The sequence below is a fragment of the Hevea brasiliensis genome, chromosome 4 (assembly GCF_030052815.1).
Source record: "Hevea brasiliensis isolate MT/VB/25A 57/8 chromosome 4, ASM3005281v1, whole genome shotgun sequence".
Classification (NCBI taxonomy): Eukaryota; Viridiplantae; Streptophyta; class Magnoliopsida; order Malpighiales; family Euphorbiaceae; genus Hevea; species Hevea brasiliensis.
The window spans coordinates 112,251,413-112,277,294 of record NC_079496.1 but is presented as its reverse complement, the minus strand read 5'-3'; the positions used below and the strand labels follow the sequence as shown (position 1 = coordinate 112,277,294).

Here is a 25,882-nt window from a genome sequence, read left to right as displayed (position 1 = left end):
TGGTCTTCAAAATTATAAAGTTTCAGATACAATCTCCATGAAGCCATGGCTATGGCACCCATCAAGCATGCAACCATATATGATCAACTTGTGTACGTGTAAATTTTTTTATACTGGAAAATTGAATTTTCTCTGCTCTCTGAAAGCAGGAAGCAGGTGCATCTCATGATAGATGAAGAAATTTTATACATCAGTAACATGGCAATTCCTTTTTCTATATAAATAAATGCAGGCATCCCAATTTTTGATGCTGCTGCATCAAGATATAACTCCTCAATTGTTTTTTACCAGAAAACTCTGAAAGTTCAATAGTACAGAAAATGAAAGCATTGTATGGGGCTATATCTCCTGTAAGCTAGCCAGCGCAACCGGTTCAATAACATGTCCATCATGCATCAAGAATCAAGAATCATGCACTTGCCTAGAGTCATGGCTTCAAATTTCTCTATTCCTAGCAAATAGATTTGCTTATTCTGCAATTCGGGGCTCCTGCTAGTCTCTTTGTATGGGATTATCTCCGGTAAGCCAGCCAGCTCATCCGATTCAATATCACGTCCATCATGCATCAGGAATCAAGAATCATGCACTTGTCTGGAGTCATGGCTTCAAATTTCTGCATTCCTAGTAAATAGATTTGCTTAGTCCCCAGTTTGGGGCTCCTGCTAGTCTTTTTTGTCTATTGGAGTGACATCCATGATCCATTCCAGTTGCAAACTTTCCAAGAAGTCATTGCTTCAAATTCCTGCATTCCTGGTTAATTACTTGAACTTGTTTTGCTGGAAGCCATTCTTTGTTTGCATGGAGGACTAAATCCATGCTTGAAACTAAGATTTTTTAAAACTCAAAAAATTGGATATCAGTATTCACAAAAAATTATGTTCTAATGTCAAAGTGAACCTGGCCATCGTCCGAAGATAGACCCTTGTTCACTCATGCTTTCTCCTGCCAATCTCCTCATTCTCTGCCATAAATGTCTGCCCCTCCCTGTTCTCAATGGACCCGAGCTAGAGGATCTCCTAAATGATTCTGATGCCTGCCTCCCATACCTGGCTGACGTACTGAACAAATCTGACATCGATAGTCCCCTCTCCATGTCTGGCTCAGAAGCATAATCTGGTACTATAATTTGGTTTTCAAAAGGATCTGGCAGATGTCCTGAGCCTGCACCGACTCCAGCATCCATATCAACAGATAAATCCACACTGGAACTTCCTGAACCTACTTCTTTTGCCTCATCACACTCATTACATACTAGTTTTAAGGCCTGTACAACCTCCCCCATAAAAGGGCGGTGTGAAACCTCCGGTTGCACACACATTGAAGCAATAGCTGCTACCTTGGCTACACTGTCAAAAGGGACATCATGTACCAGAGATGGATCAATAATTGTTTCCAGCCCTTGTTTACTTGTTAAATGCGGACGGGCCCATGCAACTAGATTCTCTTGACCAGGTGGCTGTGACATGTCAACTGGCTTTCTTCCGGTTAAGAGCTCCAGAAGGACTACACCATAGCTATATACATCACTCTTTACAAGAAGATGACCAGTCATTGCATACTCTGGAGCCACATATCTGAATGAAATATGCACCGCAAGAACAGAAACATCAATTGGATAAATTGTTAACACGATCAAAATTCAAAACTCAAGGATACCAAAAGATACATAATCTCAAACCAAAACAGTATCTTTGTTTCTCCAGAAAGAGAACCTAAAAATAGCTGTTTATCATCATTAGTGGGTCAGTGTTCAAAGATGTTATTTAAATCCCTTTTCACAAAGTTGGCACCACCTTTTGAATATCAAAATATTCCTTTGAAAATACTGCAAATACTACTGACCTACAAAAGTTTTCATTTCAGCATAAATATCTGATATACTAATTATGAATTCTCAATCCTTCTGTTATAAAAATGTCACAAAACTGTTTCAGAATCTAGTTCGCATGATGCTTGAAATTGAGTTAACTGATCACTGGTTTCCAAAAGGCTGCAAACTATAGTGACCTGGGAGCAGGTCCAATCATCATGCAGGTATGAATACTACCATAACTTCTAGGCAGCTCAGAATCGAGTAACTTTTACCCACAATACAGTAACTTCCACGGTGCTGAGATAATAGACTGATTATAAATGGATATACTCAGTGCTGAGCAAGTCACTTCTGCTCATAAAGTTAAACTCCCCATTTAAGTGTATGATTTAGGTATGACAGGTATCCAACCATAAGTCGTGCTCCATAAGGTCACAAATGTTATCCCCAGTTCACTTGTGCAACTAGGGGGATATGACAGATCTAAATAAAACCAGAATAGTATTCTTACCCAAAAGTTCCCATCACACGGGTTGATATGTGTCTGTCCTCCTCATCCAAGGCTGTTCGAGCCAAACCAAAGTCAGACACTTTTGGTGTGAAATCACGTTCCAACAAGATGTTGCTAGCCTTGAAGTCCCTGTGTATGACACGGGGACTTGAATCCTCATGTAGATAAGCTAGACCTCGAGCTGCACCAAGTGCTATCTTGATCCGTGCATCCCAATCAAGTGGAGCAGATTCCTTATCAGCCCCTAACAAAAAAAAAAAGACTCAAACATAACCATTTTGCATGAAATTTATCGATTAAAGAAAAATGATAAATTCCCTGAACCGAACATGAATCACAAGAAAAAGTAAAACCACTACCATGCAAATGAGATTCCACACTGCCATTTGGTACAAGTTCATACACCAAGCTGCGTGCACGCTCCTCTATACATATACCAATCAACTTGACCAGATTTCTGTGATGAAGACGGCTAAGCATTTCGATCTCTGCCAAGAATTCGCGACCACCTTCATGATTATCCCTTTTCAGAACTTTCACTGCCACTTTGGTCCCATCTTCAAGAGTACCACTGTAAACACGCCCAAAGCCACCTTCCCCGAGTATTCTTGAATCATCAAAGTTATTTGTAGCTCTTTCTATGTCAATTGTGCTGAAGCTCTTTGCTGATCCCGTATAAGGTGCAGCACTAGATGCAAATGACAAGGAAACAGAACTGAGACCACTTCCAATCATTGATGCAGTTGTACCTACAAAATTTATATTTTTGCTTTTCAATTCAAAAAAGAGGAAGATTTCTAAATGGTCTAATTTTCAGATAACAGTAAACTATATGTATTAGGACAGAATCAAAATGGGCATAGCTACAGCTTATGCGAGGCAAACATAAAAATCCAATATTAGGATGTGAACTCTTAACTTACAGAATTAGAATTGTATACCTCAAGTAGTATTGAAGTTTTCATTTTTTTTTTATTATTGTTATTTTGATTATTAATTCAACATGATAGCAAGCTAACTTCAAAACAAGGAGCAACTAATCAGCCCAATTTGTAAGTGCTGATCTACACCAGATATGGCAAAGTGCATTAATTTTATGAACATAGGCATTACCTGATGGTTTTGCTATTGAAGGCGGCAAAGGATGTGGAGTTGGTGTAGGTTGGCTTGTGCGGCCTCTATGCCTAACCAGCAAGAACCAAACAACAGCAGAGCATAAAACTAGTGCTACAGAGGCTGAGAGGGCAATGATAGCAATTATGCCACCACCAAGCCCATCATTTTGCTGCCTTTTATGTACATCAACCCCAAGTGGCTTTATTGCCCTTGCATTGTTGTCGTTGCCAGAATATGGCCCATTATCTATTATAGTAATGCCAGAAGGTGGAGATGGGGGCAAACCTATAAATGCAATAGTTGCAGATAAATATCCAGATAAAAGAATCTACCAGAAGACCTACAAACCCTGCATTTAAGAATTTAATTACCTGGATATCGCACATATAACACTTCATAATCACCAAAAAATGAAACTTTTATTACTACTTGTTTATGCCAGAATCTCTGATAAGTCAAAAAGGCAGTTGTGTTATCAAATCTTTTTCCCAAGGGAACCAAGTCAATGAGGACAATGGTCTTCTCTGGTTGCTGGCTAGCAGCATTGGCTCCCATAATTCGAACTTGACTTTGTCTCATAAAAACGCCAGCCGAAATTTCCTGAGCAAGCTCTGAAACCAAAGGGAAAAAGGTATATAATGCAACACCAAGTTGCAGTCCAACTTGCATAGGCAACACACATCCACATGGAGATCCAGGTGGAGTATTTGTGTATGGCTCCACGCAAATGGTTGCTGAGCAATCTACAGATAACATCAACCTACATTTCAGTAAGATGAGAAAAACTAAAACATAAAATCTTAATGTAAAAAGAACCCAATTTTTATACCTTCATTAGGAGGTGGAGGTGGCAATGCTTGAACTTTGGGGGGAAGAGGCATTTTTGGACTCCTTGATGAAGACCCAGATGGAGAAACTTTAGGGGGAAGAACAGGCACTTGAAAAATACAATTGTAATCAAAAGGGGAGCGATTAAGCATATAACAAGGGGGATAGTGATACATAAAATTCACAGCTCACAAGTGGTATTTGATAATTTTAATAGGAAATCAAAAGCAAGCTCAGTTTTTCTTACTTGTGGTCCAGCCAGATGCCGCTGTTGGAGATGGTGAAGAAGCAGGAGAGACACTGGTAACTGGTGTAGAAAAGGGATAATGTGATGGAGAAGCTGAAGATCCTGTCGTGCAGGAACTGCATTAGAAACTTAAATGACCATATATATCACTTCTCTTAAAGTGAGCCACTAAGGCATTCATTATCATGGTACCTGGACTAAGCGGTGGAGAAGCATAGTGTGTTCGCCTATTTGTTGGAAGAAACGATGGAGAGATAAATGGACCTGCAAAAAGAACCAAGAAGAAAATGAAAATTTGATCTGCATATTTCAGAGCTGGATGATAGACCATAAATAGTTATCAAGTTGAAAATTCTCTCAACAACAAAAGGCAGACCTTGCTGTTCTGAAGGGGGAGGAGATAATGAAGGAGCAGGGCTATTCATTTTGGTCCTTGCTTGGTTCTGCCTATGAAATGGAATGAAAGGTGAAGATGCAGGAGAATGGTGCTCTTTATTTAAGGGAGAGGTAGGAGATGAAAAAGATGGAACAGAATCATCATTGGAGTGTCTCAAGGCTTTGTGAGTAGAAGGAGCCACAGAAGAAAAGGAACCTGCAGTTATTATTGCCAAAATTTCATCACAGTTCTTCATATTGATGATTTGGTTGAAGTTTATAACTTAAAAATGTATACCTTTGGCTGGGGAATGGTTCGCAGGTGGTAAAGCTTTGGATGTTTCATCTGGTGGTGCAGCAACAGGAATTCCGTCTCCTTTCCAGTCAATGCTTGGGGAAGGAGTAGATGCATGAGACATATCAGGACCTGCAATTCAGATGGGGGACCATAGAAACATTATAACGTTGAGCTTCCAATGGGAAAAAAACCACTAGTCAAAACCAAATGGGAATAAAGCTACATATTCTAGTTTAGAGGCTTTCAGAAGTGGACTCCATATTTTTGATGATCATGCAACAAAGCTACATCCTAACAATTTTGGGCTAGCAACAGCAATATTCAGAAAGATGTTCAAAGCAAAATGTTTTTTCATGATCAATGTGTTGTATCTGTCTTCACTCTTCGGATGATACATCCTGTTGTAGCAGCCAAAAGCAAGTTGCAGTAAGGAAACTTTTTAGGATTCCTTGCAGCCATGATCTTTCAACTCAACACCCATGGCACTAAGGTGCCAACCACCAAATGTAAAGAAATATAAAAGCAAAGCTAAAATGATCAAAACAAAGGTGTAGTACATCACAACTATTCAATCTGAGATTCAAAATGAGAATGTTGAATGGTTTCAACAACAAATCAACAGCAACTTCAAAGACAAAAATCAAATCTAAGTTTTCCCTCTAAGTAGAACCTGGTAATGTAGAAGGCACTTCTCCAGGCATGATAGGTTGAATTTCTGGTGAACTTTGCGGCAATTGTCCTATTGGTGATACAACTGGAACTGCTTTAATCAAAACAAACAAAAAACAACCGGTCATTGTAAAATTTATATTAAAGAAGAAACAGAAGAGCAATTCATCAACCATATTATGAGTAACAATGCACACCAGGTGACACAAATGGCATTATTGCTGGTGTAATTGGATGGACTGATGGCTTGTCTCGTCCCAATTTCCTCGGTGGAGATTCAACTAATGTCATAATTTTGGAAAAATAAAAGGGAAATAAAAATGAAAATATAAGCCCATTTAGAATTGAATCTACACAAGCATCAGTTACAACAAAACAAAACACTAATTCTATACCTGTTGCAACTGACTTTGGTACAGGAGCGCCACTAAATGATGTATTACCATGATGAGTACTAGGTGGCGAAATTTCAGGTGCGCTAGGGTGGATGATCGGGGAAGTAGCAGGTGAACTTGGATGGATGATTGGTGAATCATCAGGCAAATTCTTTGAAGGTGCTGTGACTGGAACCAGATTCAGTGAAAAAATAATTCCTTTAGAACCAAACTGAACTTGAAAATGTTAAGCATAATAAAATCTAGTAAGTAAAGAATGTAGAGCACCTGGCACAGAAACAGGAGTATGTCTAATTGGTTTGTTTCCTTGAGAAGCATTTGGTGGCATGGGTGCTTCATGTCCTTCAGCAACTGGTGGAGGCACAGTATTATATGGTGGAGATACAATGGGAATACTTGGTGACAGTAATGGCCCATGTCCTTTAAAAATTAATGGTGGAGGAGCCATTTTATCCGGTGTCCTTGCTATTGGACTGCTACTGCTAGGTGAGTACGATGGTGCAAGCCCTCTAATTTCTTGTGGCAAAGGGGCAGGCATGGTTGGTGGTAATGCAAGTGAAGGAGGTAAATTTGTTCCTGTATTGTAGACAATGAAGCTTTATTAAACAACATCAATATTAGTTAAAATTAAAAATGCAGTTTATGCAAGCTACCATTTGGCAGAGATACTGAGGTCGGCACATTGCTGCTGAATGGACTTCTAATAGGAGCAGGTGTTCCTTCTGTAGGAGAAATCTCAGAAAAAATTGCTGGAGATGGGGAAAATTTGTATCCTAAAGACAATAAAAACAACAAGTATCCAGTAACAAATTCAAGCAAGATAGGTACAACTATATATCTGTTAATTCTCGCATGAATGAATACATATTACTAGAATTATAAGCTCCCACAATCGTTTCAATGACTTCAACTTGGCCTAGAAACTGTGATCTCTGGTTAAGTGGTTATATAATTGAGGAACTCGGATTGGCAAAAACGGCTATATAGAACTTCGATATTCAGATCAATAAAGATTCCACAGTCCAAACTGGTTGAGCTTAACTGTATCAGTTATTTAATGCTCTATAAATCAAATAGAACTAAAATATGATTTCCAAACAACCATATACGTAAAGTTTATTCACATTAACCACCCAGATCACCAAATAGTTTATTACAATCACAGAACTAATTAAACCAACATGAACTGGAAGTTTATTCAACTAAGAGGAATTCTAACAAAGTAGATTGAAAAATCTTAGAATTACCTGTAGATCCTTGAACAGTGAAAACAAACCCAATGACACAAAGTTTCAACAACAGCTGAAAAATGGCTGGCACCACCGGACCCATCCCATAAAGCACCAAATCTCACAGCTCCCTCGATGATGATAGAGAAATTAATTTAAAAAAAAAAAAAAAGAAAGCAAAGAAAAACAGCAAAAAAAACAAATAATTTACTCAAATAAGGGACTGAAAGATATGTTGAAACAGTAACAAAGAGCAAGTTGGATTAGCCAAGACCCATAAACAGTATACAAAAAGCAATGACCATATAATTTATGAGAAAACCCAGAAACGATTTGTTGGAAAGAACCCAGGTAATGGCTTTTCTGTGAACTAAAGCTCTCAACTTTCAGTTTCTCTGAGATTGCCATAGGCGATCACATAACCGTTTTACTGCCTAAACACAATTAAGACCAACCGAATAAACCCAAAAAAAAAAAAAAGACAAAACCCAAATCAACACACTCACTGTTCTATGTAACAGAGACAGGTACGGGTAGTTTTGTGGGGACAAAGTTCAGATAAAAGGAGAGGGATTTGGTTAAAAAGAAGAATAAAGGCTAGTGGGAAGTTGATGCATATATTTTCTTAGTGGGGAAGATTAGATAATAAGCAGAGGGTTGTTAATTAAACTGTTATTCCATTTGTTTTTTAAAAATAATTTATATATAAAAAATATTTTTTATTAAAATATTTAATTATAATATTCTACTAATAATAAATATTTATATTATATATAAATAAATATTTTTACATCTAAATAAAATTATTAAAATTTAAAAAATATCTTTTTTAACAAAATTCATTTCTCTTAAAAATAATTTAATTTTTTTTAAATTTCTTTAATTAATTAATATTTTGCAAAAAAAAATATTTAATCCATATTTCGATTTTTTTTATCATTTCAAACACTAAAAAAATAATAAATAAAAAATATTTTTTTAAAATTATTTTTTTTTAAATGACTTACCTTCTTAAAAGAATAAATTATTTTTTTTTAATTTTAATAATCTTATTAAAATATAAAAATATTTATATATAAATAATATAAATGTGTATTATTAATTTAAAATTATAATTAAATAATAAAAATATTTTTATAAAAAATATTTTTTAAATCATTTTTTTACTAAATAAATAAAATTTTAATGCTAATTATTTGTTTTTAAAGTTGGGAGTGAGCTAATGAGCCTTCTTAATACAAGGGAATAGGGATTTGTTTAATATGGGTTTCTTGAATCTATTTTCTTTTGTGTTGATTTCTTCTTGATCCTGTAGATGGTGACTATGTGAGGGTGATATATTTCATGTGTCAATATCTGATTTTAATCGATTATATATGATTCCTATAATGGAACTTGTATCCTCTCCAGGATACCCGAGCCAACTACTCTCTACCACACTCTACAGTCCCATCTGGGACACTATTCCATAAGTCATCATTATCAGTAATAACCTTCGATCCATTCTGAAAAGATAGGACTATATCCTAACTTGCTGCAACAAAGGTACTACATCTACCACCTTGCCAGAACCATGTCAAGTTAATGACTCTTTTATCATATCATAGCTCTATAAATCATCAATTTATAGTTTCGACCTTCTCTAGGTAGTAGAGTTGTACTTTATTCCATACTGATACACACAAGGTATACTATTCTCACTCTATAAGTGTCACCTTTACTTTGCAACTAGTCTGAAATCTCTGGTCTGATGGCAACTCTTGATGTAACTCTAGCTCATGTCAGTAACTGAGTCATCGACTCTAGTTATCACCCAACCGTGACCTTTTAATATTCTAACTCTAGACTCTTAGCCAGAGTTCCCAACTCCTCTGCAAATATAGAACTGCTCGCATAACTGTACCAAAGCGAAGCCATCTCAAACACCCTCATTATGGAGCACCACGGGGATGCACGCACTCTACACAATAATCTCATGTCGATGCATGTAATCTGCGACTTACAGAGCAGACATCGAGAACATTGTATAGTTACTATGATACGTCCGGACAGACTAGGTCTCCTAATTTCTTATCTCTCCTGAATCTTCTATTATCACAAACTTATTCTGACTGGGTCATCTACTGATGACCGCAAGAGTGGTATCCTCATCCTTATCTAGGGCAATCATTTTTAAGACTCACTTTTATGCACTCGTGTCTTACGAAATGGGCACACCATTTAAACCCATACTGACAAAAATATAACATTTCTTGGAGTACGTATCCTCATGATAGATCTCACATGTCTACTAACTCTATTTCACATTTCCGTGTACTCCACGAAAATCAAGACACTAACTGAGGTAATCTTATATTTCCCGAGGTATAACGTAGAATCTAGAAACAAAGAATTACAGGAAAAGACGAAACAGAATCCTATACTCCGCATGTGACTCCTAGTAGACTCTTCCCAACACTTAGATAATTTTTCCCTATGAATCTGGAGCCTAAGCTCTGATACCACATTTGTCACGACCCAACCTATGGGCCGGACCGGCACTAGGACCTGGGCCAGCTTAAAGCCCCCGAGGCCCGTAGTAAGCCTAACTGTTCATTAACCCAACTCTAAGACCCATTTGGGCCCAATATCAAGAAAACAAACGGACAGAGTCCGGCCATAAAATGGACTTACCAACGGGGAGTTTTCGACTCACCCGACCTGTAAACACAATATATAGTCAATTGGGGAGCTCAGCTCACCCTCCACATACTCATCAACATAATAATAAATGGGAGCTCAGCTCCCTCATCCAATCCATCAAACAGACATAGAATATTAAGTTTACAGGTCCAACATGATAATAATATTACAGACCAAATTCAAATAATTACTGCTAACACATGCGGAAATTCTAGGAGTACATAAAATTACACAAATATCAATAAACAACCTGCGAAGTATAAAAGCAGGTTAACCCAGAATAAAATATCCTCCTATGGCTGTAAAAATTTTTGAACAGAGTGAGCGTTCGACTCAGAGAGTAAAATATCAATTTTAACCATAATCTCTATAACTATCTCAGAACTAATGCACCCTGTAGAGTGAAATGCAACATCAACATCATATTCACATCATAGCATCAAAAAGGTAATTTGGAGCACTCACGCACCCTGTAGCATCAATCATAATATATTGGGAGTTGATCCCCTATACAGCTCTCTTAAATCCAACCTGGTGCCAGCGAAGAACTCAAGCCGGACTTTCGCTTAATAAACCAAATCGAGGGTCCCAGCGAAGAACTCAAGCCGTGACTACCCCTCGAAGGAACGGGTCCCAGCGAAGAACTCAAGCCGTGACTACCCCGTCCTATCCATAGTCCACACCACATCACACGCACGCCAACGCACGCACACTGCTCCAAATTACCATAACAACACTCATGGCACATTAACAGTTATGAATGCAACATAAATCGTGCCTAGAGTTTAACTACATAAATATATGCATATAAGTGATGCATGGGCATGCTGAACATATAATAATATCGAAATTACAATTAAAATTAATATTTTACTCACAGACTTGACGACAATCACCGTGGCGGGCGGAGGAAGAAGGTCATCCGACTCACCTGACAATTATATTACAATTATTTAATACAAATGACTCAATACAAATCAAGAAAAGACTCAATACGTCCTAAGTCGTGCCGAAAATCCGGCAGAGTCTCCCCTATACCTAGAACCTACCCAACCTGCAAAAGGGCTCAAAACACACTTCTATATCCACAATCCATATATCCACAACTCAATCACATCACACAGCCCCTCCTGGGCCCATCAAATCAATCATTCATCACAATATATAAAATTTCAATTTAGTCCTTATAATTGATCATTTTTGCAAAAACTGCTCAAATAAGCTCTAAAAATTATAAAACTCGCCATGGTCCTTAGAAATATTACTAAGCTATTGCAAAAAGAATCGTAATTTTCTAAGCTACCACGAATATTTTATGGATTTTTAATCCTATTTAAGCACTAGAAAATTACGAAAAAGCAAGGTTCGGGTTTACCTTTGCCGATTCCGACTTTGGGAACGCGCTCGGGATGCCTGACAATGGTGGGATAGCCAAAACGTCGATCCAATTCGGAGACCTTTCCGGTAGCTGGTCTGTCTGGCCGGAAATTCACAGATCCGGACAACTGTCGAATTTCCGCGAATTGAGGATACCTACACGAAGCCCAATAATAATATATAAAAAAATCAGGGGTGTTACAATAATAAACATACGGATGTTTCAGTTAGACAAGTAGAGCACATTAGAATAGATGATAGAAAGAAAAGAATTGGTAAACCTAAACTGGCTTGGAAGAGAGTAGTAAAATATAACATAAAAGTATTACACATTTCTAAGGATTTAACTCAAAATCGTTTAGAATTGAGAAAGAGAATCCATATAACCGACCCCAAAATTTTCACACATTGGCACTAATTTTTTTTAAACAATTATAAAAGCGTCATTTTTTATATTAATTTAATATATTCAAAATAAATAATTATGAAATATTATTATAAAAATATATAATAATACTTTAGGGCATAATTATAATTTTTTTTTAAAGTTTATAAATTGATTGAGTAGGTTATAAACCAAGAAAAATATTCTCTTAGGTGCGTTTGGTACAGGGTTAAAAAATTGAGGGTTAAGTGTTAACTTTGTAAAATTTAAGAGAGTAATTATTAAGAAGGGTAAAAGATAATTAATAGTGTAACAATTAATGATGTTTGATATAAGGTTAAAAAATTGAGCTCGCATAAAAATATATAAATACATATATATATATATATATATATAACTTTTTTGCAACTCATAATGGAATAAACAAGATAGAAATTCATATTTTCACATCCAAAAAATTTATGGTTTTGCTCATGTGATTGAAAAAAAAAAATCATACCTTCTTCTTGTTGTAGGAGATGAAGAGTTTTTGGAGATGAAGGGACCAAAAAATAAAACAAGTTGAGAATAAATAGGAAATTGTTATATAAATAGTGTATTTAACTTCTATTAACCTACATACCCCAAGGTTAACATTTAACCCTTAAAAAGGGGTTAAATATTAATGAGGTTAAAAATTAACCTATTCACTTTAAAGTATCAAAATAACATTAAAAATTATAAGGTTGATTATTAACCCTGTACCAAACGCACTCTTAGAATAGTGTGTACTGTGGAATCATCATTTTCATTAACCATAGAAAAAGTTAATGAAAGACTGAACACTAGATATGTAAAATGAGATTCAGATGATCGATTTTACGAATTAAACACTTAACCAATTCGTAGATGTGGTACACGTTCAGCACTGGAGAAATTATTAGGTGCACCCAGTACATATACAATATCTCACAATCATATGGGACCCATTCTCTATATTATAGAAATGTCTCACTTTTATGTGTGTGAGAGAGAGCACTATTTTTTAGTACTCCCGGTACATCTAATAATTAGCCTTGACACTGTACCAGCCTCGTTTGGACATAAGCACCACTTTCCTTTTATGTTAGAGGCTCGTATTTTTTTAAAATTAAATCATTTTAAATATAATAAAAAATAATTTAAATGTTTTTGTAATTTATATAATTAAAATATATTTAATTAAATTTTTAATTAATTTTAATTAAAATATTTTTTTTAAACAATAATGATGTGGGTATTGTGTGGCATGTGACCAAAAAGATGGACCAATACTTTCCTTAATTCCTAATAAAGTAGTAAGTTACTCATGATAATCTTTCTTTTTTTTTTTTTTTAATAAATTATAATGAAAAACAGAGAAACCATGAATAGGAGCAGCGTACGTAGGACATATTCTGTTTCCACGTGAAGACTATAAATATGTTTATAGTCAAAGTTAATTGATTCCATATATTGCTTGGTTGGACATGCACTTCAATGTTGATATGATTTTGCTAAAATACAAATTATATTTACCTTTTTGCAAGCTCGTGAATGTGTTTTGACACTAGTTGGTGTTCTTTCTTGCAGAAATGCCCAAAAAAAAAAGTGGCAATTTTCAATATCTAAGAATCATGTTTATGAGTTTTGAAGGAATTTAATCTTAGTGAGACTCAATTGTCAAGGAAAATTAAGGAATTACTTGGGACTCTTCACTTTTAAAGAACATTTCTTTCCCAGTAAATATAATTATATTTTAATTTCCGAGGTGACTACAGCAAGGAAGGTCATAGTTTATGCGGACAAGCCATAAAATAGAATGTGACTAGTCTGGTTGGTATTCCTTCAGTTTTATATTAAATGCATCTTACGGAACAAGCCGAGGCAGGTGCGTTTCTGATGGGTCACAAAGTTAAAGGAAAGAAATCTTTGTAATTATCTCTTAGCATGACGGATCCCAGACACCCAAACTTTATCTCAACGAAACTTCTTTATCAGTGCCAGTGCAAGGTAAGGCTTAAAGGGCCCCAAATCCTGTGGGCATCAGCCTAAGCCAATGGTATATTTGAAGTTGACCCTTCTCTTCAATTATTTCTGATAAGTTTTCCACCATAAAAAAGTTGGCGGAGTAATCCTTTGTGCCATCGTCTGCAAGCAAGTGAACATATACACGGCCATGTCCGCTTTCAGTTTGAGTTCGAACTGGTTTAAGATCTTTGAAAGAGTGAATCTAAATCGACTCTTAAATCTCAAGATTTTGGTTTTAATTTTGGTTTGATCCAATCCGAATCAAATTCAACGGTCCAATTTTTTTCCCAATATTTTTAAATGGAAAAAAAATTGTGTCCCAGAACTGAACCAAACATTCTGATTTAATTTCAATTTCGTTCATTCACAATTCAAGTCAAACATGGGGTTTAACCAGTTTTCGGTTCGGAACGTCTAGCTGAACATTATAAAGGCTGAGACTATCATAAAAGCGTTTCAACTACTTTCTCAAATCATGGGTGGAAATGCAATTAAAACTTCATTATCTGATTCACGCCAGGCCCTCATTTTAATTATTTCTTACTTATTTCTCTTCATAAAGGCTGAAAAAGAGACGTCCTTTTCATGGAACACTACAAACATTGGATGGGAGTGGGATCTATCCAGCCTAGTTCACAAGGAAACTACCCTTAATCAACCTTTCATTACATAGAAAAATCAGAGGCATTAATTTTCAGGTCCCAGCAATCAATCTCCAGGTCCCCCCAACTTCAATTAGCACGAAAATGCAGAAAAGGGTTACTGAAACTTGAATTGCATTGCTTTCTAGACCTAGGTAGATCTATAATTAACACGAGCTAAGTTGCAATGACCCACAATCCAACAAACTATATACGCTACATTGTATATAATATAACATAATCAATTATGTAAAGTAACAAGAAATGTAATAAAATTATCATTTCATTTCAAATTTGGTTGCAAAATAAAAATTCATGTATTATAATATAATGATAATCTGTCTTAATATTTAGTTCATTTGTGATGATAATAACAACAGAGTACAGTAATAGTAATTGTTAGTCAATGGCAATAGTGATGATAGTTGTGGTGGTAATAGTGGTTGCCATGAGTGGTGGTGGCAGCAACCGTTTGTGAATGGCAATTGTGTTGAGAATTTGGGGCAATAATAGAATTAAAACAAAAAGACTAATCATATAAACTTACGTTAATTAAAGCGCAATTGATTGTATAATGTAATATTACATTATGTCAAAAATTTATGCAACGAAATAAGCTAATAAAATATGTAATTGCAATTCCATTATAATGAAATACATCTGAAAGCCAAATTCAGAAAGATGAGAGGCAAAACAAGGGAAAGAACTAGCTTTCCTTATACCTGGATGGGTCAGGGTCTCATCTCTAGCTTGGATTGTAATAAATCAAATACTAGAGGAGGTTAATCTGCAGCAGGTTACTTCTAATTCTGCCAGTTCAAGAAATGAGATAAACTGGGTGTTCATCTGCTAGGGAATAATGAAGTGTCCCCCCGCACTGTTCCAACAACAAATACATATTAAATATGAAGCAAAAAGACCTTATGTGATCTAAAATTGAAGAGGTGTACCTTATGTGAGTAAAATCATTGATGAAGAGCATAGTGGTGGTAGCTACTAGGCATCAAACACAAGACTGATGGTGCTATGCATAAAATATAAATCATCGAGTTGGATCCAACTCTTCAAATTTTTTCTGGAATTCTTCTACCATTTTTGTTTCCTCCTCTTTGCTAAGCTTACAAGTCCTCCAATCAGCTCTCTCAGGTGCGTTCAACAACCCTGCTAGAACCTGTAAAATATTTCATTTCATACTTAGTTAGCTGCTTGCAAATAAAAGAAATGTTGATTCTTAATTTACATTATTAATTTGAAGGGAAGTTCAATAAACTTCAAATAATTTACACTCAAAATCTTGTCTTATTTGTGCAATCACATTAACTTACACAAAGTTTAGTATAAATTAGATCATTAACCTAACAAGAGTGAGAACTTAAACATAAAAATCAAATTAATTTAAAATATAAAACTATAAATAACACAGGCTATAGTTTGGTGAACAGAAATCACATTTATAAGTTAAATCAATTATCCCAACCAACAGATTAGATATATATATATATATATATAAAATAAAAATCAGCATAATCTCATGTTTAACAGTTAGATTTAGCATGTTAGTGTCTTACTTCACGTCCAAATTGCACCGGAAATCTCTCATTCTCCTCAATCAAATGTGATAGAATAGTACCATCAGGGAGTTCCACATAGAAGAAACTATAGTTCCTATCAAACTGTGCCCTCAACCATTTTCTGCCATCAGAATTATTATCGACTGCAAGAGAAACAACAGTATGACAATACATTGGAAACCATGGAAGTTCAACTGTTTTTACAAGTTTAGGCTTAAGCAAAACACCAGTTAAAAAATCCCTTAAATATATTCAAGTCCTTGCTATTGAGACATCCAATTAAAAGTGTGCTCTATTAAATCCTGTATTGAATACTAACTTAATTGTACAAATATAATATTTGGCTAATTCACCAAAACTTTTATGTTTTTGAGTCCTTCAATACTTATTTTTAAAGCTTGCATATATATAATTAAATGCATTTGGTTATAAAAAATGTAAATAGCATCCGTTTATGGCCTCAATATAAGAATATTTTACAATATGATATTAGATTTTAAGTTTTTTTTTTTTTTAAGGACAAACTCCACTATTGTGAACTTGCCTTTTGTTTATATTTAGGAAAATTATACTTTTTTTATGCCAAATTGGTATTTAGTAGCACCTAAATTGAAAAGTTAAGGGCTAAAACAGAACTTCAATTGGATGGTTTAAAAACAAAAACATTAAAAAGTTAAAGGGCTCTTAATTCACTTTCTCAAAAAGTTATGGTAAAAAAAGCTGTCTTCAAGATGGCTGAGATGAAATTAAAAAAATACTTTTGAGAAGGTAACATGCTGATGATTCGGAAGGTATTCCAAACACAGAAAAAATAAAATAAAGTAGAAACTTCACCAAGGAATTACGAGACATAGGGCTTGCATTGTACTTTGAACTTTAAACTTTAAGGCAAAAATTAGGCCAAGAACTGAGCAGAGTAATTATTAACAACCTTGAGTAATTTCAACTTACATTTCATGGCCACAAATTTAAAACCCAGTTTATCAGCAGCCATATTAAATATATCCTGAACAGCAGCCACTCTAGATGATGGAACAGGAGCAGCCTAATGAAAAGAAAAAGAAGACAAAATAAGTTAAATACCAAAATAATAGTGGCAGGTCCTCCTCTATTGTTATTGTTCTGTCATTTAAAACCTTTTGAAAAACAAGTGTTCATCATATCCCACAAACTACCATTAAAATGGCAAGAGTTTTGATCAACATATTTGTAAATTTCACGAAAGTACAGAGAGACAACCATGGAAAATAACAGTAGCAGCTTCTCATAAAAAAAAAAAATTAAAACCATTGGGCCTTTATAAGAAATTTACAATTTTTTTTAATACATCTAGCATCTAGATACATATTTCAGAATGTATTTCATTTTACCTGAAGATTAGCATGAGTACCACGCTTGGAAACCCACTCAAATATGATAGCTTCCTTTCCCCTGTTCTTAAAATATAATTTTAGACTATTCTTGAATCTAACAAGTTCAGATTCACATTCTTGCGGTAAAGAAAGGGTACTAGGTGAGTGCTCAATGGGTATTAATAGGACATGGTCTTGAACAAGGGGGCCTTTGGCCAGGGCACAGTAGTAACTTTCTCCTATGCTAATGATCAGATGTGACTCCACGCTGGGGCTTGACAAACAAAACCAGCACTCTTTTGACCTGTAACACAATTACAGGATTCATTACCATGCACACACACACACACACAGAGGAAGGCAGGAGGTGGAGAAGGAAGAACGCTCAAACACCTTAAACACAAACAGAAATCAACATGCAAGGACCATCAACCATTTGATCAAATGCTGACCTGTTAGCATTTTCAGAGCCATGTCTCCTGTGAGAATAGCTCTCAACTTTGCTCTGCAAATCGTGCTTAAAGTTGCAGTCTGGACCTCTTTCGCATTTTCCTTTGATAAGAAAATCAATACAAACACCTCTTAAATATTGTTCCCTTGCATCTATGTCATGCTGAAAGTGGCAGTTTTCCCCTCGTGGACAAGAACCAGAATAAATAAATTTAAAACACAGTTTATCACCATCTCTAGCTCCAGCTTTCTGACGTTTTTGGGAGACATCATATCTCCAATATTGAGAATCAGACACACCATCACTAGGCCTCTTGGTGGTTTCTTTAGGATGAACTGTTTGCTCTGAAAAGGTGTATGGGGATGAAGTAGTGTTAGAGGGCTTCATGCTAATCTCCACAGCAGTCATTGTAGATCCTGGAGTAGGAGAAATTGCATGGATAAATTTCTGAGAAACAAGCACAGGCACCAAGAGTTAAAGAATGCCCATAAGATAAAATGTAAATCAATTAGGTGGAATAAAACTTGCAAGATATTATAAAATCAAAGAAAAGCAAGCATCATATATCAGATCATGCATCAGTCATGACTGCTATCAGCCTCTTGTCATCCTGTTATGCCTTATGTCGACAGAGGCCAAGGTTAAACAATAAAGCTTCACATTGTTTTCAACATACAATTACTGGACCACAATATGCATTCAAAAGAAGTTTCCAAACATGTCAAAAATAAGGCAAACAAATCTAGAGAACTTATTGGAAATCGCATTGAGCACAACAACTACACCTGTTTATCCTTATTTCCAACTGATGCAAGACCAAAGAAGCGGGTAACATGCACAGCATCAATGTTAGAGTAAGGTTCACGAGCATAAAATACACCTTTAGCACCTGCAATGTGATAGCTGCACAAATGACAAACTGTTGTGAGAAAATATAATAAATAATTCTGTTAAATGCGTTTCTAGTTCTAACAGGACAAAAAACAGCAAAGAACCACTGAGGAATGCAATAGATGAAATTTTGTTATGTTCTTGTGCCCAGGATCTTGTCACGTGTCTGTTAACAGTAAATCTAATTCAAATGCTAAAGCTTTTGCTTTACCTTGATTCTTTACTCAACATATTGTTGCTGAATGTGAGCTAATTAAAAGGGATCTCTGACCTTAGACTCGTTAAGAGAAAGTCCAAATCTCAATTTAGTGGAAATAATTCTGCTTGTTTTTATTTCTTAATGCCTACAGGCTAATAATTGAAATCCTACTAGGAATAAAACTCTTACCATAACAAGAAAAGTAATGGCAATAAAATAGGAAGTAACATAGCTGTCAATTAATAGAAATTAAGTAGGAAATAATATTGCTACTGCAGAAAGTCATCTTGCAACTAAACCCACGGCCCACATCGCTTGCAGCGTTTGCCCATGAAAGCATCCATAATGTCACTCCACTCTTGGAGAAAGAGCTTCTCCTCAAGCTCAAAAGTAGGATAAGCTTCAAGAAAGACGAGGACATCCCAAGTAGCATCTGCAGCAGACGTGCCATCCCAATGAACCAAAATCTCCCATTGTCCACGATGCAAACGAGCACAAAGGATGCTATGAGGAGTAGGGACAATGTCCATCAACCACAGGAGGCAAAGTTGACGTAGTTGGGGGAGTCTCTCTGTGAAATGCCTTTAACAATGACGAATGGAAGACATTATGGAGTTCTAATTGATAAGCTACTTCACCAATGTGGCGCATGACTTGGAATGGACCATAAATTTATGAGCAAGTTTATGCCAAACAGCATGGGAGACTGAAAGGTGTCAATATGGTAACAAACGATGCCTTTAACAATGACGAATGGAAGACATTATGGATCTTAGCAGTAGAAGGAAGTTCTAATCGATAAGCTACTTCACCAATGCAGCGAATGAGTAGGTATGGACCATAAATTTAGGAGAAGTTTATGCCAAACAGCATGCGAGACTGAAAGGTGTCAATATGGTAACAAACGACGCCATAACAAATCACCAGGCTGGAAAATAACCTCCTTATGTCCCTTATCATATTGTTCCTTCATATGGTGCTGAGCTTACAACAATCGCATGCAAATATCCTCAAGAATAGCATCCCTTTCTTGTAATGCCTAGTCAACCACATGCATTTGAGAGGAACCAGGCACATAAGAGAGCAATTGAGGGGGATCATGGCCGTAAACCACACGAAAAGGCAAAGTCTTAAGTGCCAAATGAAAGGAAGGATTATAACAGAATTCTGCCCATGGCACCCAATCAACCCAACTCTATGGTTTATCTCCACCAAAACAATGCAAGTACATCTCAATAGTGCGGTTTACTATTTCATTTTGGCCATTTGTTTGATGGTGGTGGGTAGAGGAGAAGGCAAATTTGATGTTGTAGAGACAAAAAAACTCTTTCCAAAAATCAATAGTAAATACGACATCCTGATCACTTACAATAGTCTCAAGCAACCCATGTAAACGAAAGATAATAGAGAAAAATACATGAGCAACCATAATTGCCAAGGCAAAGGAATAAAGTGGGCATATTTTCAAAATCGATCAACTACTACAAACAGAACACTCTTATCACTAACCTTTGGTAACCCATATTTGAAATCCATAAAATATCTGACCATACTCATGATGGAAGAAAGAGTGGTTTTAGTAAACCCGCAAGATGCAAGTGGTCCATTTTATTTTGTTGACAAACAACACAAGCACTAACAAAGTTGCAATATCTCTTTTCATGCCCTTCCAATAAAAATCACAGCGATCATGCTGAAGTGTTTTCTGTAATCCTTCATGAGTGCCATCATGTAGTCTAGCTATTACAGTGGAAACCAGAGGAGATGTTGGCAACAAATAAAACTTTTCTTGGAAAAAAACCAACTCATCTTGAACAAACCAGTCGTCAACTTCTCGCCCTTGTATAATATGGTCTCGGAGCTGGGAAAAAGATTCCGTAGCAACAATTTCATCTCTGATTGCATCGAACAAAAGAATTGTTGGTTAGTAAATAGCAAGGTGCATTCCGCCTTCATCATCTATATGAAACAAGGCATATGCTGCCTTATTTCAATGCTCTAATATCAAGTTGTTATGTTCTGACACCGAGGATCTCATCACGAGTCTGTTAAAAGTAACAGAACACTCTTAACACTAACCTTTGGTAACCCATGTTGGCAACAAATAAAACTTTTCTTGGAAAAAAACCAACTCATCTTGAACAAACCAGTCGTCAACTTCTCGCCCTTGTAAAATATGGTCTCGGAGCTGGGAAAAAGATTCTGTAGCAACAATTTCATCTCTGATTGCATCGAACAAAAGAATTGTTGGTTAGTAAATAGCAAGGTGCATTCCGCCTTCATCATCTATATGAAACAAGGCATATGCTGCCATATTTCAATGCTCTAATATCAAGTTGTTATGTTTTGACACCGAGGATCTCATCACGAGTCTGTTAAAAGTAAAATCTAATTCAAAAGTTGAAACTTTTGCTTTATATCGATTCTTCACTTGACCTATTATTGTTGAATGTGAGCTCGTTAAAAGGGTGCTTTGACCTTAGACTTGTTAAGAGTGAGTCCAGATTTCAATCTAGAGGAAATAATTCTGCTTGTTTTTATTTCTTTATTTCTTAATACTACCTCCCTCAAATAGGAGAGTACAAGCTAACAGTATTGTGAAAGGCGCATCTGAGTTGCAAGGTGCAAGGCGCTCAAGGCACAAGAGGTTGCGCCATGCCCTAAGAAAGGCGCTTGGCCTCACCCACGCTGCCAGGCACGGTGAGGTGCAAGGCATGCCTAGGCGAGCTTGGGTAAGGTGGGGAAGAAGAAGACCAAAAAGAAGGGAGAGGGGGGGGAGGCTGAGGAGGAAAAGCAACCTGCCCATCAAAGACAGCCACTAAAAAGAAGAAGAGAAATAAAAGCAGACGTATTTGGCTAGCTCTAGCTGCCTTTGCTCTCAATGATAAAACTTGGTTGTGTCTGTATATTGGCTGTTTATCTCTAATGTGGCTAATGGTAATTAAAATGGACTAATGGTTAATGGGCTTAAATCTACTTTAGAGTTTTTTGGTGCTCTTTTGCATTTGCATGTTTTTAATTTTTTAAAATCCTATTTTACATAAGTTAAAAGATAAATGTAACATATTTAATGAATTTATAAAATTTAAATTATTTTAAGTTATGATTAACATGGTATTATTAAATCAAAATTATAATACAATAGAAAATTAAAATTATGATTTTAATATTAGATTTGATTAAAAATAAAAGTCATATAACGCATTTTAATAATGATTTTGACTCATGCATGTAATTTAATTAACAATAGTGGTGGTACAATAAAATTAAAATAAATAATATATTACATATACTTTTATATGTAATTAATATTATTGTCATGACTTCTTTTTTATTTTTGCGTCTCACCTCGCTCAGTCGCATGCCTGCACCTTGCACCTAGACTCCAGGACCGCTTAGCGCCTTGGAGTGCCTTGTGCTTTTAATAACTATGTAAGCTAATAATTGAAATCCTACTAGGAGTAGAACTCCTACCATAACAAGAAAAGTAATAGCAATAAAATAGGAAGTAACATAGCTGTCAATCAATAGAAATTAAGTAGAAACTAGTAAATAATATTGCTGCCGCAGAAAGCCATCTAGCCAACTAAACCCACGGCCCACGTTGCTTGTAGCATTTGCCCACGAAAGCATCCACAACAAATTCATTTTTCAGTTTCCATACACCTAAGCTAAAGAGAACCAGCTACACCATAAGGTCATAGATCATTGCTTCCTTACTTTTTTTTCACTTTTTGCTTTTAGATAAAACCTCTCTCCTACTTTTTAGTTAAGAAATCGTGTACATAAAGCATGGTTACCCATTAATGGGTTGCATTGTTAATAGGGAGAGAATTAAAGCTTAACAAAAATAACACTTCCACAGCAAGCTTTGCTATTATCCATAACTCTAATTTTTAGATGGGGAGGAATAGTTGACCTAATAGTGTGCTATTATTGCCAATGCACAGTGACAATAGTCTCCAATCATGACTTACCGTGGTTTGATCTCTGCTACTAACTCAGATATAGTAGAATCACTACCAGCTGAATCTGAAATTCCTGCAGGAATATCGGATGTAGCTCTGTTTGTGACGCCAGTAGGCCACTCATTAGTGATAACTTATTAAGGAAGTCAAAATACACGCACAGCCATAACTAGAAAACGAAGCAAGCAAATACAAATAGCAACTGGTAAAGGAGTTCACTAATAACAGAGCAAGGATATGTTAGAAACAAATCAACTATTCCAGGTTCGTCAGCCAATGCTCGCAGTGCATCAACATCATCCTGACTGTAAGTTCCAAATTGTTGACTGTCCGATGACCGCCTACCCGATAGGTATGCAACAGATAAACCTAAATTCCAATGCCATCAATTAGCTACAGTATAAAAGAGAATACATGATTCATGGAAGATTGGCCAAATGTTATTATCAGTAGCAGAAAAGCATATAATCATATGATATGACAATAACATAAGCTTCAATTAAGTAAGCGATTAAGATAAGGCAAAAATGATTGATTAAAATGAACAAGTAGCTAAAATTGACTAATAAAATGAGCAATGTAAGTAAAAATAAGCCCAATTCAACGATTTGCTTCTATTTAATTAAAAAGAAACAGAGAATAGCATTTGGAATGTTACCGTAGAGAGTGAATTTGCCGCTGCCTCTGAGCCAAAAGAGATTCTCACAAATTTTCAAACCGTCCATTTTGAACCCCAAGTTGGAGGAGTTTTTGGACGCAACAGATAGTACTTTAGGGGCACCGACACCATAGTCGCCGATGAAGTAGGTAGGAAGGGGAATCTGAGTGCGGCCTTCCACGTAGTCCATGAACTCCTCCAGCAGCTCAGGCGAGCCCGGGAAGAATTGGCCCACGCAGAAAAGCGCATCAAATGGTCCCGCCGACTTGTTCACCTTCAATTTCATTAGCGCAACTTCAGCTTAGTTCAAAACTAAAATTATATATATATATATATATATATATATATATATATATATATATATATATAAACTGCAGAGACAAACAACATATGGAGAGAGAGAGAGAGACCGATTGGACACGCTTGTAGAGGTGATTGAGGCGGCCTAAAACGTCACCGCAGAGAAGGATTCTCGGTGGAGCCATGGACGCCGAGGGTAAGAAAAGGAGAGTGTGGCAGCGAAAGAGGAAAAAGCGAGGTGCGTATTATTATTTCTGCTGATTGTGCAAGGAGGAGGATTCTACTCTGTGCAAGCGTGCATATTTGCATAGCAAATTGCTGGAGGAGGAGAATTGGGCCTGACTTCGTTGGACCTAAAACTAATGGAAACTTTAATTTCAAGAAGCCTTGTGATGAAGGCCCATGATACTATGATAATTTTATCCTACAAATATAATGGATTATAAAATGTGGCCAAATCTAGGTTTAATCTATTTTGAAAATTAAAATTTTGTAAGAATTTAATTTAATTAATTTTTTATTAATTTTTATATTTAAAATAAAATAATTTATTGTAAAATTGAGTTGATAAATTAATTTGTATAAATTGTTTTACAAAATTTTTTGGATTTAATTTTTTAAATTGAATTGATTTTAATTATTTTATTTAATTTAATTTTAAAAATCTTATAAATTTAAAAATTGAATTAAAAATATTTACAAGCTAAACTTATATTGAATTTGATTAATATATTTTATGAATAGAATAATATATATTTTTAAAAAATAATTTTAACTAACTATAAATATAATTTTTAAAATTTTCGAATTGAACCAAACAGCACAGCCAATTGATTTATTATAAAGATTCACAGCGTTTTATACTTTGAAGAAAAAAGAGATTGGATTTTGAATTAACTTAATGCGTTGAATTTTTTAAAATTTATTAATAAAATTATTATTATTATTATTATTATTATTATTATTATTATTATTTAAAAAAAAAAAAGTAGGTGGTTTTATGGTGTAAAGCTATCAATCACGTGGTGTGCTTTAAAAAAAAAAGTAATCAATCATGTGTTGCTATTAGTTGGAAAGGCAAGCAATTAAATATCTGTGGATATCTTATCCTATTAAATTTTAATAAAATAAATTTAAATAATAAAAAATTAAATTTTAAATAAATTTAAATTTAAAAAATAATATTTATAATAAATTTAAATTAAAATTTAATTTTTACATATTAAATATCTATTACTTAAATTTATTTATATAAATAATTAATAAAATATAAAATATATATATATATATTATAATATATATTATTTTAAATAAAAAAATTTAAATATTTTACAGAATTATTAAATTTTAAAATATAAATTATTGATTAAAAATATTTTTTATGTAGAAGATTAATTAATATATGTAAGATTAAATGAGTTAGAATATTATTTTAATAATAATAATAATAATAATTAAATTTAAAATAAATTTAATTAAATTTAAATAATATGAATATTAATTAATATTAAAATTTGGATTGAGCATTTTGGCAGATATGATTTCTGTTCCCATCATCATCTCCCATAAATAAAGAGAATGGAAAATGTGAACGGCTTGAAAGATGCGGACTCTTCGGTTTACACACATTGGCCGCATGGTCCACCCCTCCATGTTTATATTTGCCAAGCTGTGTCTCTACTATAAACAATAAAACCTTAGGGCTGTCCATTTACAGAAAATGAGAGCAATTTTTTGAAATTTTGCCAAAAAAAAAAAAATTTAAATTCACATGTATATTTTTCAAATTAATAATTGAAAATAAATTTTTTATTATTTAAAATTTTTAATTAAGATTTAAAAAATAACTTTAAATTATATAAAGTTTTGTTTTTTTTTAAATAATGAATTTTTATAAT

At 34.9% G+C, this 25,882-nt stretch overlaps 2 protein-coding genes across 9 annotated transcripts; both read right to left on the bottom strand.

Moving 5' to 3' along the window:
- Positions 1-80: 80 nt before the first annotated feature.
- Positions 81-8,063, bottom strand: LOC110650122 (receptor-like serine/threonine-protein kinase ALE2). 8 transcript variants are annotated; one of them, XM_058145983.1, is made up of 17 exons: positions 7,500-8,062; positions 6,906-7,025; positions 6,520-6,828; positions 6,253-6,420; positions 6,055-6,138; positions 5,859-5,951; positions 5,189-5,317; positions 4,892-5,107; positions 4,708-4,779; positions 4,516-4,617; positions 4,270-4,377; positions 3,812-4,183; positions 3,438-3,725; positions 2,684-3,073; positions 2,325-2,568; positions 898-1,574; positions 81-742 (listed from the first exon to the last, which is right to left on the bottom strand). In XM_058145983.1, exons 1-17 carry the CDS (start codon positions 7,582-7,584, stop codon positions 735-737), a joined length of 3,465 nt encoding a protein of 1,154 aa, XP_058001966.1. In that variant the 5' UTR covers positions 7,585-8,062; the 3' UTR covers positions 81-734. The 8 variants fall into 8 exon arrangements, with proteins under 8 accessions (XP_058001966.1, XP_058001967.1, XP_058001968.1 ...); XM_058145984.1 differs by having other exon boundaries at positions 5,859-5,948; positions 7,500-8,061; XM_058145985.1 differs by having other exon boundaries at positions 81-1,574; positions 4,516-4,608.
- Positions 8,064-15,124: 7,061 nt separating this feature from the next.
- Positions 15,125-24,260, bottom strand: LOC110650127 (zinc finger CCCH domain-containing protein 64). Its single transcript, XM_058145981.1, has 11 exons — positions 24,095-24,260; positions 23,685-23,958; positions 23,266-23,395; positions 23,036-23,152; positions 18,754-18,871; positions 17,970-18,415; positions 17,536-17,821; positions 17,117-17,210; positions 16,163-16,308; positions 15,545-15,765; positions 15,125-15,471 (listed from the first exon to the last, which is right to left on the bottom strand). The coding sequence occupies exons 1-10, from the start codon at positions 24,167-24,169 to the stop codon at positions 15,637-15,639; spliced, it is 1,815 nt and encodes a 604-aa protein (XP_058001964.1). The 5' UTR covers positions 24,170-24,260; the 3' UTR covers positions 15,125-15,471; positions 15,545-15,636.
- Positions 24,261-25,882: the final 1,622 nt, after the last annotated feature.